At 47.3% G+C, this 14,801-nt stretch overlaps 1 protein-coding gene across 1 annotated transcript in view; it reads left to right on the top strand.

Moving 5' to 3' along the window:
- The window catches only part of sema4c (sema domain, immunoglobulin domain (Ig), transmembrane domain (TM) and short cytoplasmic domain, (semaphorin) 4C), a 47,020-nt gene extending 32,990 nt beyond the window's left edge, over positions 1–14,030 (top strand). The window contains exons 3-16 of the mRNA XM_042101676.1: positions 1–14; positions 524–586; positions 721–819; positions 1,181–1,277; positions 1,391–1,504; positions 1,691–1,842; positions 2,392–2,567; positions 3,742–3,886; positions 5,207–5,420; positions 8,796–8,911; positions 9,506–9,663; positions 9,823–9,911; positions 10,156–12,611; positions 12,798–14,030. The exon at positions 1–14 is cut by the window's left edge and continues 141 nt beyond it. Coding sequence (XP_041957610.1) covers positions 1–14; positions 524–586; positions 721–819; positions 1,181–1,277; positions 1,391–1,504; positions 1,691–1,842; positions 2,392–2,567; positions 3,742–3,886; positions 5,207–5,420; positions 8,796–8,911; positions 9,506–9,663; positions 9,823–9,911; positions 10,156–11,045 — 2,327 coding nt within the window. The 3' untranslated portion in view covers positions 11,046–12,611; positions 12,798–14,030. The remainder of the gene's footprint in view (positions 15–523; positions 587–720; positions 820–1,180; positions 1,278–1,390; positions 1,505–1,690; positions 1,843–2,391; positions 2,568–3,741; positions 3,887–5,206; positions 5,421–8,795; positions 8,912–9,505; positions 9,664–9,822; positions 9,912–10,155; positions 12,612–12,797) is intronic.
- Positions 14,031–14,801: the final 771 nt, after the last annotated feature.

The raw sequence follows: 14,801 nt of genomic DNA, 5'->3' as shown, positions 1-14,801 counted from the left end.
AACTGAGGCCTCAGGTAAAAAAAAGAATTATTCAGCGCCAAGCTGACAGATGAACTGCCAGAGCTTGGAGCTAGCTGTGCTAATACCACCAGCGCAATTCCCATTGAGCACAATTACTGTTAAAATACCTAGAGAACAGTACACAGGGCCAGGTCTGACGCTGGTCTGCCATGACTCAGCCATGACTCAGCCGGAGCTGTGCCAGAGCTGATTCAGGGTTAGTTGCTAACTGCAGCTTTTACTGTGTAAATCTAAAGTAGCGTTGGTAAAAGTAACTGCTAGCTGACAAAACCGTTAATATCAGCCGCAAGCTACACAGAACAGTCAGTATTTCTCCTTTGGGAAAGAACACAAAAGGCACATAAAGGAGCACTTTAAAGTGAGGGGGGTGTTGTAAACCAGTCTGTGCAGCTTATAGTCACTTATCCCTTTTTCATGGTTTTTCTTTTTTCTCTTTCTCTCTCCCTCTTTCTCTCTCTCTCTCGCTCTGGTCTCTCTATCTCACTCTATCTCTTGTGTGCAGATTGAGTGGCCAGCCCCTCAGGACAAGAAGAAAGAGTGCGCTTCGAAGGGAAAAAACAACCAGGTAGGCACAGTTTGGGGTGAAATCCCTTCAGCTATTTTCTCTGTAGTTTCTTCTTGCATTTGTGTCCTAATTCCCCTCCCCCCCCCCCCACCACTCCCTCTCTCTCTTTCTATTTCTATTTCTCCCATTTGCAGACGGAGTGCTTCAACTACATCCGACTCCTGCAGAGCTACGATCACACACATCTCTACACCTGCGGCACCTACGCCTTCCAGCCCAAGTGTGCTTTCATTGTGAGTGCCTCACCCTTCAGAAAGTCCAATGTTTGTGTTTAGCCACCCAGGGATGAGCGGAGGCTTTGATTAGGTCCAGTATTTTTTTTCCCTGTGTCAATCTGACCTCCGTGCTCTCCCCCCCACGGGCCACTGGGCAGGGTGAAGTGTATGTGCTAGAAACGGGGTGATTGTGATCAGCTAAGGCGTATGGCAAGTTGTAATGTGTGTGTGTGTGTGTGTGTGTGTGTGTGTGTGTGTGTATGTTGCCCCTGGAGGCTGCAGCTGTGGCTGTCACAGCCAGACGCCGCTACCCGTGGCCAAAACGGTCCTGTCTTGACCACCTGTGTTCTGTGTCCACCCTCTCCTTCCCCCTGTGCAGAACATTGACCACTTCAGTCTCAACACTGCCGCCCTGGAGGATGGCAAGGGAAAGTGTCCATATGACCCTGCTAAGAGCTACACCGGTCTCATCATTGGTGAGTTCAGTTACAAGCACGTAAATAGATATAGTCATGTATCGATGGCTTTAATAGCCTAAATGGTTTACCCAGTAATGGTCATAGTTGTAATCCGCAGTGTGTTATTTCAGATAAAGAACTGTACTCTGCCACCTTCAACAATTTCCTGGGCACTGAACCAGTGATTCTGCGTAACCTGGGCCAGCAGCACTACAGCATGAAAAGTGAACCTACATGGCTTGGTGGTGAGTATACTAATCTGTCCTCCAGTGTATTGATTCTCTGAAATATTCAAGGGCACACAGTCTTAATCTAAACCAGTAGCTCAGTGTTTGAATGTTTGTGCACATGTTTTTGCGAGTTAGTGTGTGTATGTGTATACACATTTGTGTGTGTGTGTGTGTACATATTAACACTGTGTGTCCTTGCAGAGCCAGAGTTTGTGGGCTCAGCGGTGGTGAGGGAGAGTCGGAGCAGCAGCGAGGGTGACGATGATAAGATCTACTTCTTCTTCAGCGAGCGTGCCGTCGACCTGGACTGCGATCCAGAGCTCACTGTAGCCCGAGTGGCCCGCATCTGCAAAGTATGTACAAGACATACACGTGCACACACACACACACACAAACAGAGAGAGAGAGAGACATAGTCATCAGAAAATATGTAATTGTACCCTTACCCATAAACCCACCCAGACATAGAAAGAGGCTTGCTGTACATTTAAACATAGAGTAACAGAGACATAAATAGGGTCATAAACAAGTATCAGCTCACATACACATATACATAAAACCCATGAATAGCTCCACAGAGACCCCTAAAATCATACATGAAGGTACACCCAGAGATAAAGACACCCTTCACACATAAACACACTGACATATACACATATACATGCACACACACACACACACACACACACACACACACACACACACACACACACACACACACACACACACACACACACATGTATGTGCAGCATAGATATATATATACTGACAGTCAGTATATCTATGTATGTGCAGTACATACAGATATATATATCTATAGCTGTGTACATTTTGTCCATCCAGTCTTAATGGTTGCCATTATGTGATGATGATGATTATGATATTCTTGTTGTTGCCATTAGGGAGATATGGGGGGCACTCTGACCCTGCAGAAGAAGTGGACCACCTTCCAGAAGGCTAACCTGGTGTGCTCGCTCCGTGACCGCCACGTCACGTTCAACAAGCTGCGGGCCGTCTTCACCCTGCCGGGAGTGGACTGGCGGGGCACCAGCTTCTTCGGCCTCTTCCACGCCCAGTGGTGAGTCTGCATTCACATGAGACCGGCAGCAGCCTGCAGCAGCCACTGGGGAACTGTGTAACCACACCACAGCAGAGGTCATGGTGTTCCAAATTAGAAACTCCCAGGGTCACAGACTCACAGTCCTGCTGTGTTTGTGTGTGTGTGTGTGTGTGTGTGTGTGTGTGTGTGTGTGTGTGTGTGTGTGTGTGTGTGTGTGTGTGTGTGTGTGTGTGTGTGTGTGTGTGTGCGTGCGTGCGTGTGTGTTTTTCCATTCCATTTTGGCCATCCATCTCCCAGTAGGTGAGGTCCATCTGATACCATCGATTATCTCTATCTCATGCTTTTAGCAAATCCAGATGCCCAACTAAAAAAAAAAACACACCCAAAAGGCACTTCGACTTTGCAAACGTTTCGCTCCTTTAATGTTGATCAAACATATGGCATCCCCAAAGGAAGCGACCACAATCGTTACCCACCTGAGCCGTCACGCCGCCGCTGTCACTGCGAGAGTGATGCCCGCTCCTGGGCCTGCGGCCGTCTATCTGGGCAAACATGCCTTTGTTGAAATACATTCGGGCAGACAGGGCACCTGGCACCAGTGAGTCAGCGCAGCTCTCCGCCAGCGCGCCGAGTGCGAGATAGAGCGATACGCCACCGAGTCACCCCCGATAAGGGCATCCTCATCTTTTATAGCACAGGTGGCAGGGCCAGTGTCGCGGCGTGCTCTCCTGCTGGGCACAAGTGTTCCGCCACGATTATGATCAGAGAGGGAAGCAGTCGGATGATGAATGCAACAGAGCAAGTGGCATCGCTGGGTATTAAAGCACCTCAAAGGCAATTTTTCCGTCTCTCTCTCTTTTGCCATCCTTCTTTCTTTCTGTCTCTCTCTCTCTCTCTCTCTGTCTCTCTGCCAGTGTCTACATGTCCAGTTCTGTTATGATGAATAGCTCGGAAATGATCGTTTCGCCTCAGGCTTGAAAGCGCAACGGTGACAGTGCCACCATAAAATCTAATTAATAGCAATTCAAACAATGAATGCCAATGAAATCATGAAAATCTAATTACAAACCCCAAGACTCTCTCTTTCGTTGCCCATACCTCGCTCACACTCTTCCTCCCTCTCTCTCTCCCTCCCTCTCTCTCTCTCTCTCTCTCTCTCTCTCTCTCTCTCTCTCTTTTCTCCGGCTCTCAGGGGCGATGTGGACGTGTCGGCTGTGTGTCAGTACCAGATTGAGGACATGAGGAGAGTGTTTAACGGGCCTTATAAGGAAATCCAGCAGGGCTCTGGGCGCTGGACGCGCTACCGGGGCGCCGTGCCCAGCCCCCGACCAGGAGCGGTGAGTCCACAGAGATACACAAGCACTCACACTCACACACACACACACACACACACACACACGCACACACACACACACACGCACACACACACACACACACACACACGCACACACACACGCACACACACACACCACTCATACACACACACACACACAGAAAAACACACAAGAATTACAGAAACACATTATAGTATTTCACTTTCACTAATAGTTGCTAAAAATGGATTTAATCAATGATATGGTAAATCCAATTTGGCGGCAAACACCTTGAGTGTGTTGATGAACTTTATCTTTTGTAGGGTGCACATTCAAGACAATCAGAAACTGACTGTAGAAATGGCTGTAGAAAAGGCTAGCATAGCCCACCAGTCAATATTGTTAGGTAAATCAAACAGAATGACAAGGACCCCCCTCGGGATCCTGTATCGCCCTGGAGAAATTTACTTTGCAATAATAGTAATAATGAACGGCTCTACCTAATCCCCACTCATTTCACAGATTCCTACTAAACAAATCAGCAATTATACAAAGAATATTCATTCTGAAAGATTTTTATCACCACGGTAACTTAACCTTACACTGTAGAGATCTCAGCTGTAGCCCATTAATGCTCCATAGGTTTGCAGTGTAATGGAAGGTGGTTGCCACTGGCAACAGTCTGGTATACAATTCAGCGAGGTTTTCTTGGTAACCCACCTCTATGTGCCTTTAATGACCTTTATTTGGCATTGGGTATTCAGAAGATTTTAAAGATTAAGATGAAACTGAATGCCGAGAAACATTTCACAGAACAGAAATGGAACTAAGCCAAAGCCACATCTTACACCAGTAGAATCGATTAGCATACTACCTTTGGTGATGGAGACAGTTAAATGTCTCTTTGAAATGCATTGAGGGTTTTGGAATAAATCATTTATCAGCTGTAATCAGCCCAATCCAAAGTTTAGAGATGTTGCCAAAATTGCTAAGTATGAATTAGAAATGTTATTAGCAATGATGGAAAGCAATGTTTAGTTGTTCTTCAACATACTCATAGGCAGCCTTTTAGAAATGTACCAAGGAAAAGAGCTACTGAAATATGGATGAATGCCGACATAATTTTCCAGTTTACAGTTTGCAAACGCTTCAAACGCAAATTTGCTCCCCTCATATTTCATGAATGAGACTCAGCAGTAGGGTTTGGTGACAGAAAGCCTCCGACACGGCGCTACACGTGTCTCATTCTTTGCTCCTTTTCTCTCTTTCCCTCTTTTTCTCTTATTCCCTCGCTTCCTCTTCACGGCCTCCGCGGCGTGCATTGGCGTGTGTGTGTGTACACAGTGCATCACCAACTGGCACCGCGAGAACAACTACAACAGCACCCTGCAGCTCCCAGACACCACCCTCAACTTTGCCAAGAGCCACCCGCTGATGGAGGATGCTGTGGAGGCGCAGCCCCTGCTGATCACCAAGGGGGTCAACTTCACCCGGCTGGCCGTGGACCGGGTCAGCTCACTGGACCAGCGCCAGTACAACGTGCTCTTCATCGGCACGGGTAAGCCACAGGGCGAGGGCACTATGAAATATTCATGCTTGCTTACATGTATGTGCATTGACACGCATTGACACACACATGCACATTATGTGCACGCATACAGATACAGACATATACAATCTACACATTAGATCCACCCTGTCGCTTCTCAGTAGAATAAGATAGAAAAGAATGCCTTTATGGTCGATACAATATACAATACAGCAGCAGAATCTCCAAACAGATTCAACACATAGACTACACTCATGCATACATACTAAAGAATGAAATATGAAAAAGTTCATAAATTGTATAGCATTTTCCATTCGGACAGTCTATTCAATCAAATGCCATGCGGTGAAAGGGAGTGATTGACGTGAAATAAGCTACTTAGATGCTGTGAATGATTGTTTTCAGTTCCATTATTTTGGAAGGAGCTTTTACAGTGGTGTGAAAGTGCAGGCTTTGATAGACCTTTAGTGCCTTGCATCAGGCAGCAGAGTGAAGCCTTGGTGAGAAGAGTCCTTGGTTTGTGGCCTGGCGTGGGCGTTGGGTTTTGTATATCTGCTAGTGAAGGAGGCTGTGGGTGGTCCTCTGATGGTTGGTGGTCCTTTCTTTGAGAGAGAAAGAGAGTTCTTTGATGACTCTCTGATGAAAAGCCTTCTTGTCCGCCACAGCGCCACTGCCATACCATGCCAAAGATGACATTCAGGTAAGCAGGCGATGAGGTGAACACCAACAGCTGCTTGGACAGGTTGGCTTTTGTCAGTCTCCTTAAGAAATAAAGCTGCTTCTGAGCCTTTTGTTAGCAGACCATGTGAGCTCCTGGGAGATGTGAATGCCAACCAAGGCTAGTAGTCACTCTCTCCACTTTGTCTCCTCTGATGTGTAGAGGAGCAGCCTCTCTCTCTCAGTCTCCTGAAGCAGATGATCAGCCCCAGGAGTTGACGGGTGTGAGCTTATTGATGGAGCACCATTCTGTCGGTAGACCATAGAGTCCCCATAGGCATAGACTCTTCCCCATTGTGTCATGTGTGAACTTGATGAATGTATTGGTGCTGTGGGTTGGTGTGCAGTCATAGGTGTAGAGGGAGTAGAGGTATGGACTCAACATTGAGGCCTGTGGAGCTTTAGTGCCAGGGTGGGGGAGTGATAGGTCCCTCCGGTGGTCTGAGCTTGGTTTTATTGGAAGTCCATCAACAGTGTCTTCATGTGTTCATCCCCTAGTGCTCCAGGTGAGTTAGAGCAGTGTGGAGAGCAGCTGTGTTTAAGGTGTTCTCTGTTGACCTGGTGGCTCTGTAAGCAAAATGGTGGTCCAGGTCAGGGTGGGTGGAAGTGAAGATTCGATATGTGGCATCGCATACACACACATACACATCCTGCCTACATCAGTGCACATGACACAAGTAGTGGAGCAGCGGGTGTGGCCATGATGGAGCAGCTAAATACCAGTCAACTTTAACATTAACTTCAACAAGCACAAATGTGACCCTGCAAGGTGCAACCAGTCGTTTTGCGCACGGTGCTATTTTGAGAAAATCCATGATAAACAAACGTACAGGTTAAAATGTTGAATTTCAAGTTTTCGCATAATTCGACAGTATATAGTCTACACTTTCATATTGTGAACAAATTTCACGGATAAACATTCGTTTTGACTGTTACTTAATTAACATACGTTTTGACATTAATTATATTCTATAGTGACACCTTATGACCGTCCCAGGTATTAACTAGGGGGCAGAAAAAGACTCATTGCACGGTTGAAACTATGGTTGAAACTGCATAGTCAGTCATCCGCTTCAAAGTCACGCTACCGTAAGGCTAATCATAGCTGTGCCCTCATACTATCGCACGTGACAATTTACTTAAAAAGGTGATTTTCTCCTCTTCTGGCGTATCGTGACAGGAGAACCATGCCAACTTTGGATGCGGTTATCTTAGCGATACTTTTTGCAATACCCTCGATATACATATCGTTGGAAAGCTTAGTTTATGGCCGTTCGTGTGAGTACAATAACTTATTGTAAATTGTAAATTTTAACCAAAACAGCTGGTTTCGCCTTGCAGGGTCACAAATAGTTGCAAACACTCCCCGCACCTCAGCTAAAGTTCAGGTTCCCACACTCGTCTCCTCTCATCTCCCGCGCTCCCGCATCAATGCGTAATGCGTCTCTCTCCACCTCACACCCGTAATAATCTCCTGCTTCGTTAAACATTCTTCTTAGTGCTCCTCAGGAAGACTGCCAACCCCCCACAGACAGACACACACACACACACACACACACACACACACACACACACACACCGTGAAAGGCCTGACTATTGGTGACGCCAACACTGCTGGCGAACCTAGCACACTTCCCCACCGACCGACCCGACGTGCTTCAGAGCACAGGCCCAACCGGCATCCCTGTTCCCTTCATGGCAGGACCGGCGCTGCCAAAACAGAGCTCCGGGCTTGATTAGCTATTAAGAGAGTGGCTGGCAGCCGATGCGGAGCGAGGGAGGGCTCTGCGGCGGCTCACTTGTATGTATGTGTGTGTGTGTGTGTGTGTGTGTGTGTGTGTGTGTGTGTGTGTGTGTGTGTGTGTACTCAGAGATTATGGCAGCAGAGAGCAGACACCCAGACATGAAATGAGACAGGGTGCAGGGAGAGGAGAGAAAGAAAGAAAGAGAGAGAGAGAGAGAGAGAGTGCTAGACATAGGGAATGAATGAAGGATAAGGAGAGAGGGAGAAAGTTATAGAAAGCCATTTATATTGACAGCAATATAGAAAGAAAGATGAGGACCACAAAAGTAAAAGATAGAGCGGGCGAGGAAGAAAGAAGGGAGGTAGAATGATAGAGAGAGAGGAGGAGAGAGAGAAGGAGAGGGAGAATAGATGGGGGCAGAGTTGCGTGATGCGTTTGGCGAGGCAGAGACGGTCCCCTGCAGTCCTTGGCGCTCCTCTGTAGCATCTCCCCGCGGTGCGTGGGGTCAGCCACTCACATTATCAATGACAGGCCGTCCGCCGAGAGGCCGGCGGGCAGAACAAACACACGGCACAGCACAAAAGGTCAAACTAGCATGCCTCCGATTCCACCGCGCGCTGCTAAACAATGTCTGCTAACCCGCCATTGCTCCAAAATGCATATCTGAGAAAGCAGCACAGTGCTATAAAACTTAACCACAGTTAACATAAACCTCTCCTTTTTTCTCTCTCTCCCTCCCATTCTCTCTGTCTTTTTCTTTTTTTAATCGACTTTCTCCCTCAACCTTCTTATCCATTTTTTTTCTCTCTTCTGTTGTCCACACCCTGTCCTTTCCCCTCTGCTCCTCATCCCCCATTCCTCTCTTCTCTCCTCTCATCCCCCATCCCTCTCTTCTCTCCTCTCCTCTCATCCCTTCTCCCAGCGGAGGGATGGCTTCAAAGAGTGGTAATCCTGGGCACTGAGGCCCACGTGATTGAGGAGATCCAGCTGTTTGATACCCCGCAACCCGTGGACAGCTTGACCATATCCCACACCAAGGTAACACAAGCTAATCACAAATCACCACTGACTCTGACCGGCCAGCCAGACCGTTCCGCTTTGGTCTGGTCTGGCTGATCTCATTTTGATCTCTCAGTGAATTAAATAGGGGCTTTTTGGTGCCACGGCGTGCTGTTAACAAGCTTTGCCCCAAAGCAGAACAGAGAATAGCAAAACAAAATGTCAGTGTAATTGAAAATGATGATCCCATTATCTCTGCCTGTCTTGCTCTGTCACTGTGTGTGTGTGTGTGTGTGTGTGTCTATGTGTTTGTGTATGCGTGCGTGTGTACAGTATGTCTGCATCTGTGTGTGTGTGTGTGTATGCATGTGTGTATCTGTGTGTGTGTGTGTGTATCTGTGTGTGTGTGTGTGTCTCCTGTTCCGCTCTTTCTAACCCCGACTAAATTCCTCCCCACTTGCCTAATTCCTCTAATTCCTGCTTTCTGGCCTGTCCCTCACTCTCATTCTTTATTTCTATCTCGTCTCCACGACTTTGCTCCCTTATTCCCATCTCTCTCTCTCCCCCCCCCCCCTTCTTCCCTCCTGACCTCATCCGTCCTTCTCACCATATCTTCCCTCTCTCCCCCCACAGAAGTATTTGTACATTGGCTCGAGCTCCGCGGTTCTCCAGCTGCCCTTGGCCAATTGCAGCCGTTACCACTCGCAGCCAGACTGCCTCCTGTCCAGGGACCCGTACTGCGCCTGGGACAGCGAGGGACGGGCCTGCATCCGCTTCGACCTCCACGGCGGGTGAGTTCGCCAGCTCCTCAGCTCCATCTCCATCGCTGGCGCCAGACTCGAGCTCTCTCCCGGCACTCCGTATCGGGCCAGTGCACCTTTAATCATTGAGTGGCAGGCTGATCGCAGGCGTGTTCCTAATGCCCGGCACTCTCTCATTCTTCCTGACAGGTCGACCTCCACGCTGACACAGGATCTCATGCTGGATAGATTCAAAGGCAAGTCCAAGATCCAGAAGCCTGTCTCCATCCCCAGCCCAGGTAAGTGTGCCCCCTGGTGGCACATGTGAAGCACTGCGTGTGTTTACCATTTTTCGCCAATGAGAGCCGTGAGCCTGAATATTAACGCTGCATATGAATTGAACATTAGCATTGAATATGAATTGAATATTAACACTGAGTATGCACTGAGCATCCTCTTGGAATATGAATTAAATATTAACTCTGGAAATGATGATTGCAAGAGAGAATACTAAGCCTATTCCCCCTCCATCCCCACTTGCAGAGCACTCCAGGCTGAAGAACGTGACTGTGGTTGTCGGGTCTGACCTGGTGCTCCCCTGCCACCTCGTGTCCAACCTGGCCCAGCCCTCCTGGTCCCTGAACGACAAGGAGCTGGACCTGGGCAACGAGGCCAGCTCGGGGCCCCGGTTCGACCGAGCCCTGAGGGCCCTGGTGGTGCCCGAGGCCGGCGCCCCCCAGGCGGGCCGCTACGTGTGCTACTCGGAGGAGCAGGGCGTCAAGTTCCAGACGGAGCGCTACCAGGTGGCGGTGGTGGCCAGCGCCCCGATCGTCATGGAGTCCCGGGCTCCAGACGGCAGCATGGGGCTCTTCTGGGTGCTGGTGATCACCCTGGGGGTGGCCTGTCTGCTCCTGCTCATCGTCTCCCTCTATCTGCGGCGCCGGCTGAAGCTGGCCTTGGGCAAGGGTGCCGAGATGAAACCGCTGGAGAGCACGCTGGTGTACCCCATCACCCTCCCCAAGGAGCCGCCCACGTTCGTGCCCAGCAAGATGCCCAACGACGAGGACCGCTTCTGGGAGACGGGCGCCAACTACTACTACTCGGACGGCTCGCTGAAAATCGTGCCCGGGCACGCGTTGTGCCCCGCGGCAAGCTCCTCGTCGCCCAGCGCCATCCCGGGACAGCCCATCCACTCTCCCAGCCGCCTGAGCCTGACCAGTATCCGCAACTCGGGCGCCAACGGCTACATCCGACTCAACCTGAGCACGGCCGGGGAGGAGAGGAGCAGTGGGGGAGGCCTCACCACCGGAGGTGGGGGAGCTCTAAGCGGCAGTGGGAACGACTACTCCAGCCCCTTCAGGGAGGAGCTGCGCCGAACCCTCCAGCAGAGGAGCGTCCTGCCCGACGCCAACCCGGAGGAATCCTCCGTGTAGGTGCGGGCGGGGCTTCTCGTCGGAGCAAGGCAGTGGACGGACTGGCCCAGCAAAGTGACCTACCTCCCTCCTGGATGGAGACTTCTTTCTCTCTCACTCACTTACTCGCTCTCTCACTCAATCACAATCAAGACTCGACCGTTCCTCCTACCCTCTCTCCCTGGCTCCCCCTTTGCTTATTCAGCTCAACGTGACTTTTCTTGGCAAATTTCAAAGCGCTGTCCCCGTTGGGCGATGCTCCAAAACCTGCTTCAGTCTGCCCTACACACAAACACACACGCACACACAGACAGATTTCAGCTCCATTAAAGCCTGCTCCCTCTAACCGACGCATTGCAACCTTTGCCGTGACTACAAGATCCTTTGTGCAATTTCTACATTGTGTAAATTCTGTATGTAAAGACACTGCAAGCGGGAATCTGTGAAATTGCACCTTGAGCATGTCACATCCGGTTTAGGTTCAGAGGGCACTGTGAACACTGAATAGAATACATTGAGCCAGCCATCCAGACAGACCTTGGCCAGGAGCTGTAATGCTCAAGCAAACTGCGAGAGACACCATTGGAAAAACTCGCCAAGTTTCCCGTAGGAGGTTCAATTATTTGCTTGCTGCACTTTCACCGCCGTCTGGCCACGTTTTTTTTTTTTTTTTGCCTTTGGTGAGCAGAGAGAGTCAGAGAGTGATATATACAGGATGAACTGAAAACTCAGACTAAGCAAGACGACAATCATGTGCGCCTCTCCGGGGACAGGCCTGGCTGGGGCCGCACAGGAGAGAGAGAGAGAGCGGGGGAAAAAGAGAGTGAGCAATGTGAGGAAAAAGTAAAAGACATGCAAATGAAGGACAAAAGTTCAGACTTTTCTCAGAAGCTCATTTAATACACCCCCCCCCCCCCCCCCCCCCCATGCTGTGTTTCCTCTGAGAATGTTTTTTCAGCCCTTCAGCACTAATATATTGTGACGGTGTAAATTAAAACATTTCTATGTTCATTTTGTATTTTCTTCGGAAGAATGGACACAAGAGCTGATGACCAGTTGCAGCTCCGTGGAATCGCCCCTGTGTTAAATGAGTGCAAATTAGAATGTGAAAGGAACGCTTATTCCGACCCCGCTTTCATCTCGCCCAGTGAGAGTCACTTTCACTGTGCATTATGAAGCGGGAGGAAAACAGAACTCGCTGTAAGACAACCCTGTTTGAAATGTTATATGAAGATGACTGCATTGGATGTCTCAACAAGTGCATTATTGTATGCATAATTATGGAGGAGATGGGTAGAACTGCCAAAAAAAGAATGAAAGATGATGTAAACAAGCCCTTTGCCACCCTTGTATGCCAAATTATATGTAGGTGGGTGATGTAATGTGCCCTGGAGCATCCAATGGAAATAGTCTGGGACAGTGTGTCCCTGTGTTCCTTGCCCTGATGAATGGCGTGTAGGATGGATGGTGTTCAGTGGAAGGAGACGGACGGCCCTTAGAGGACGGCCAGAGAGGTGATTGGGCAGGCGGGCAGGCTGACGGGCGACTGGATGCCCCATTGAGAGCTGCGTTGCTGATGAAACACAGGTACCATTCTTCATAAGTCCCCCCCTAGAGCCTCCTATGAGGGAAATGTCTATTAGAATCAGAAATGTAGGAGGTCAGCCTATCATCCTCCTGACAGAGTATGTGATTTTAACTCAGACTGATGTGGCATTTTCTCACAGACTAATTCTCTCTCTCTCTTTCTCCCCTCTCTCTCTCTCCTTGCAGTGGTGGTTTTAGGGTGCATCTGAGACTGGACGACTCCAAGATGACAGTCTGGTCATTATCCGAAAGAGGAGAAAAAATGAAGGGGGTTTTAGAGTATTGAAATGACACCATGCGTGAAGAGGTACTTTTATGGCCACTATTGGTTCATGTTGCATGATCTGCTACAAGTCTTCTGTACTGTACATTACCATAGCCATTACAATAGAAATGTTTGTTTCATCAGTAGCTGGACAGACAAGTTTTATTTTTTATCTCAAGTGAAGTTTCTAGTGTAGGGTTACTGGTGGCTTAAATAAAAAAATTAAAAAATCAGTTTTTGTGCTGTTATGACATGTTTACTTTAGCTGTGCCTCTTCACCTTGGTTAAGCCAAAGTAGACTGCATTTTTTTCTAACTCTTACTCCTGGTTGCATCTGATTTTATGCATTACTTTATCTGACGTTTAAGTCCGTCCACTGCACCAAACACATCTGATTTCTGCTATATCAATTAATACACATGTATTCAATAAAACCCTCTGATCAATATACTTTCAAGAACACACAGCATGCCGTAGTACATTTTCTACTCTTCAATTTCTACACGTAGCAATTCATATGTGAGAGACAGTGATGCTCTAATCCATTGTTTGTGACTCAGAATGTTTCTTTGTCTTCTTGGGGTTTCTGGATATTTTACAGCTTGAAAGCCCTGTGCACACGATGCACCCCACAGTCAAACTAAAAGAGCTCTCAGGGCCAAAATCTAAAGCTTAAACTTTTCTCTGTTGTTATTGCAAAACTATTATCTTTCATTTCTTCTTTTGAGACAAACTGGGTTGGTTTCTTTTAAGCAACACACTGCTGCTTTGTTGATAGATTATCGTAAATTATTGTTGGACTGTCTGGAAACTAACTTAATAGATACAGAATTCTGGCTGCTGCTGTATCTAATGCACGACTGTGTATTAATTCTGATTCTGATATGTCCAAATCATTATTCCTTTGTTCCAAACAAGGTCTCTTTTTTAGGCCTTTTTCTCATAGTGCTTTAATTTTGCTGTTTGTTTATTTGGATGTTTTTTTTATTAACATAATTCCTATTTCTGTCATGTTTTCATGTACATTCTTCTTTGTTGCATTTTAATATTCTGTTTTTTATTTTAAGTTTAATGTTTAAGTAACTTATTTTGTGTGTAAAAAATGTCAATATTTATTACCATTGTACATATTTCCCTATTTTTTATATATGTATATAAACATTAAATAAAAGTAGAGATCACTTCACTCTCTATGTGTCTGTCTTGATTATAGTCTGGTTATTGGTTAACCCTTGAAGTTGTATAAATGCACGTCGTGAGCCTTATGTACAATTTTGACTGCCTTGGAGTATTTCTATATAAATACAATGCACTTGAAACACGCACAGCATCCCAAAATTCAATTGCTGCCCAATATGGAATTCTCATGAGCACGCATTTGTAACACTGCATCACAGTGTTGGGAAGGTTACTTTTAAAATGTATTCCACTACAGATAACAGAATACATGCCCTAAAATGTATTTTGTAACATATTCCGATAAATTACTGAAAGGGAGCAAAGTATTCTGAATACTTTGGATTACATCAGCATTGTATTATATGTTATTAACACTGGATATGTGAGGCTATTTGAAGCTATAAGACCCATAGCTAATGTCAACAACAATCCATGACCTGTTTTATAGTAAGGATGGATTGACATAGCCAGTGCTATGAAACACTGTTAAAGTCATTGTGTCAAAGAACCTACAACAGAGATGTTTTGTCTGCAGTATGCACATAGGCTAAAAGACTACCTCATCCCAAACAAGGTATACACCGATTTTTAAAAATGTATTTAAACAGCACTAGGGGGGTTACATGCTTTTTTGCAGAACACTGTCAAGAAACAGCGCCTACTAGCCAAAACATGCTGGCTGGATATAGGCCTTATTGGCCTACAACAAAACTCATTTTACATTCTACATTCCCTGAGAGGTTTTT

The sequence above is a fragment of the Alosa sapidissima genome, chromosome 8, assembly GCF_018492685.1.
Source record: "Alosa sapidissima isolate fAloSap1 chromosome 8, fAloSap1.pri, whole genome shotgun sequence".
NCBI classification, from domain to species: Eukaryota; Metazoa; Chordata; class Actinopteri; order Clupeiformes; family Clupeidae; genus Alosa; species Alosa sapidissima.
The sequence above is the reverse complement of the archived record's forward strand: the minus strand, read 5'-3'. Positions and strand labels throughout refer to the sequence as shown.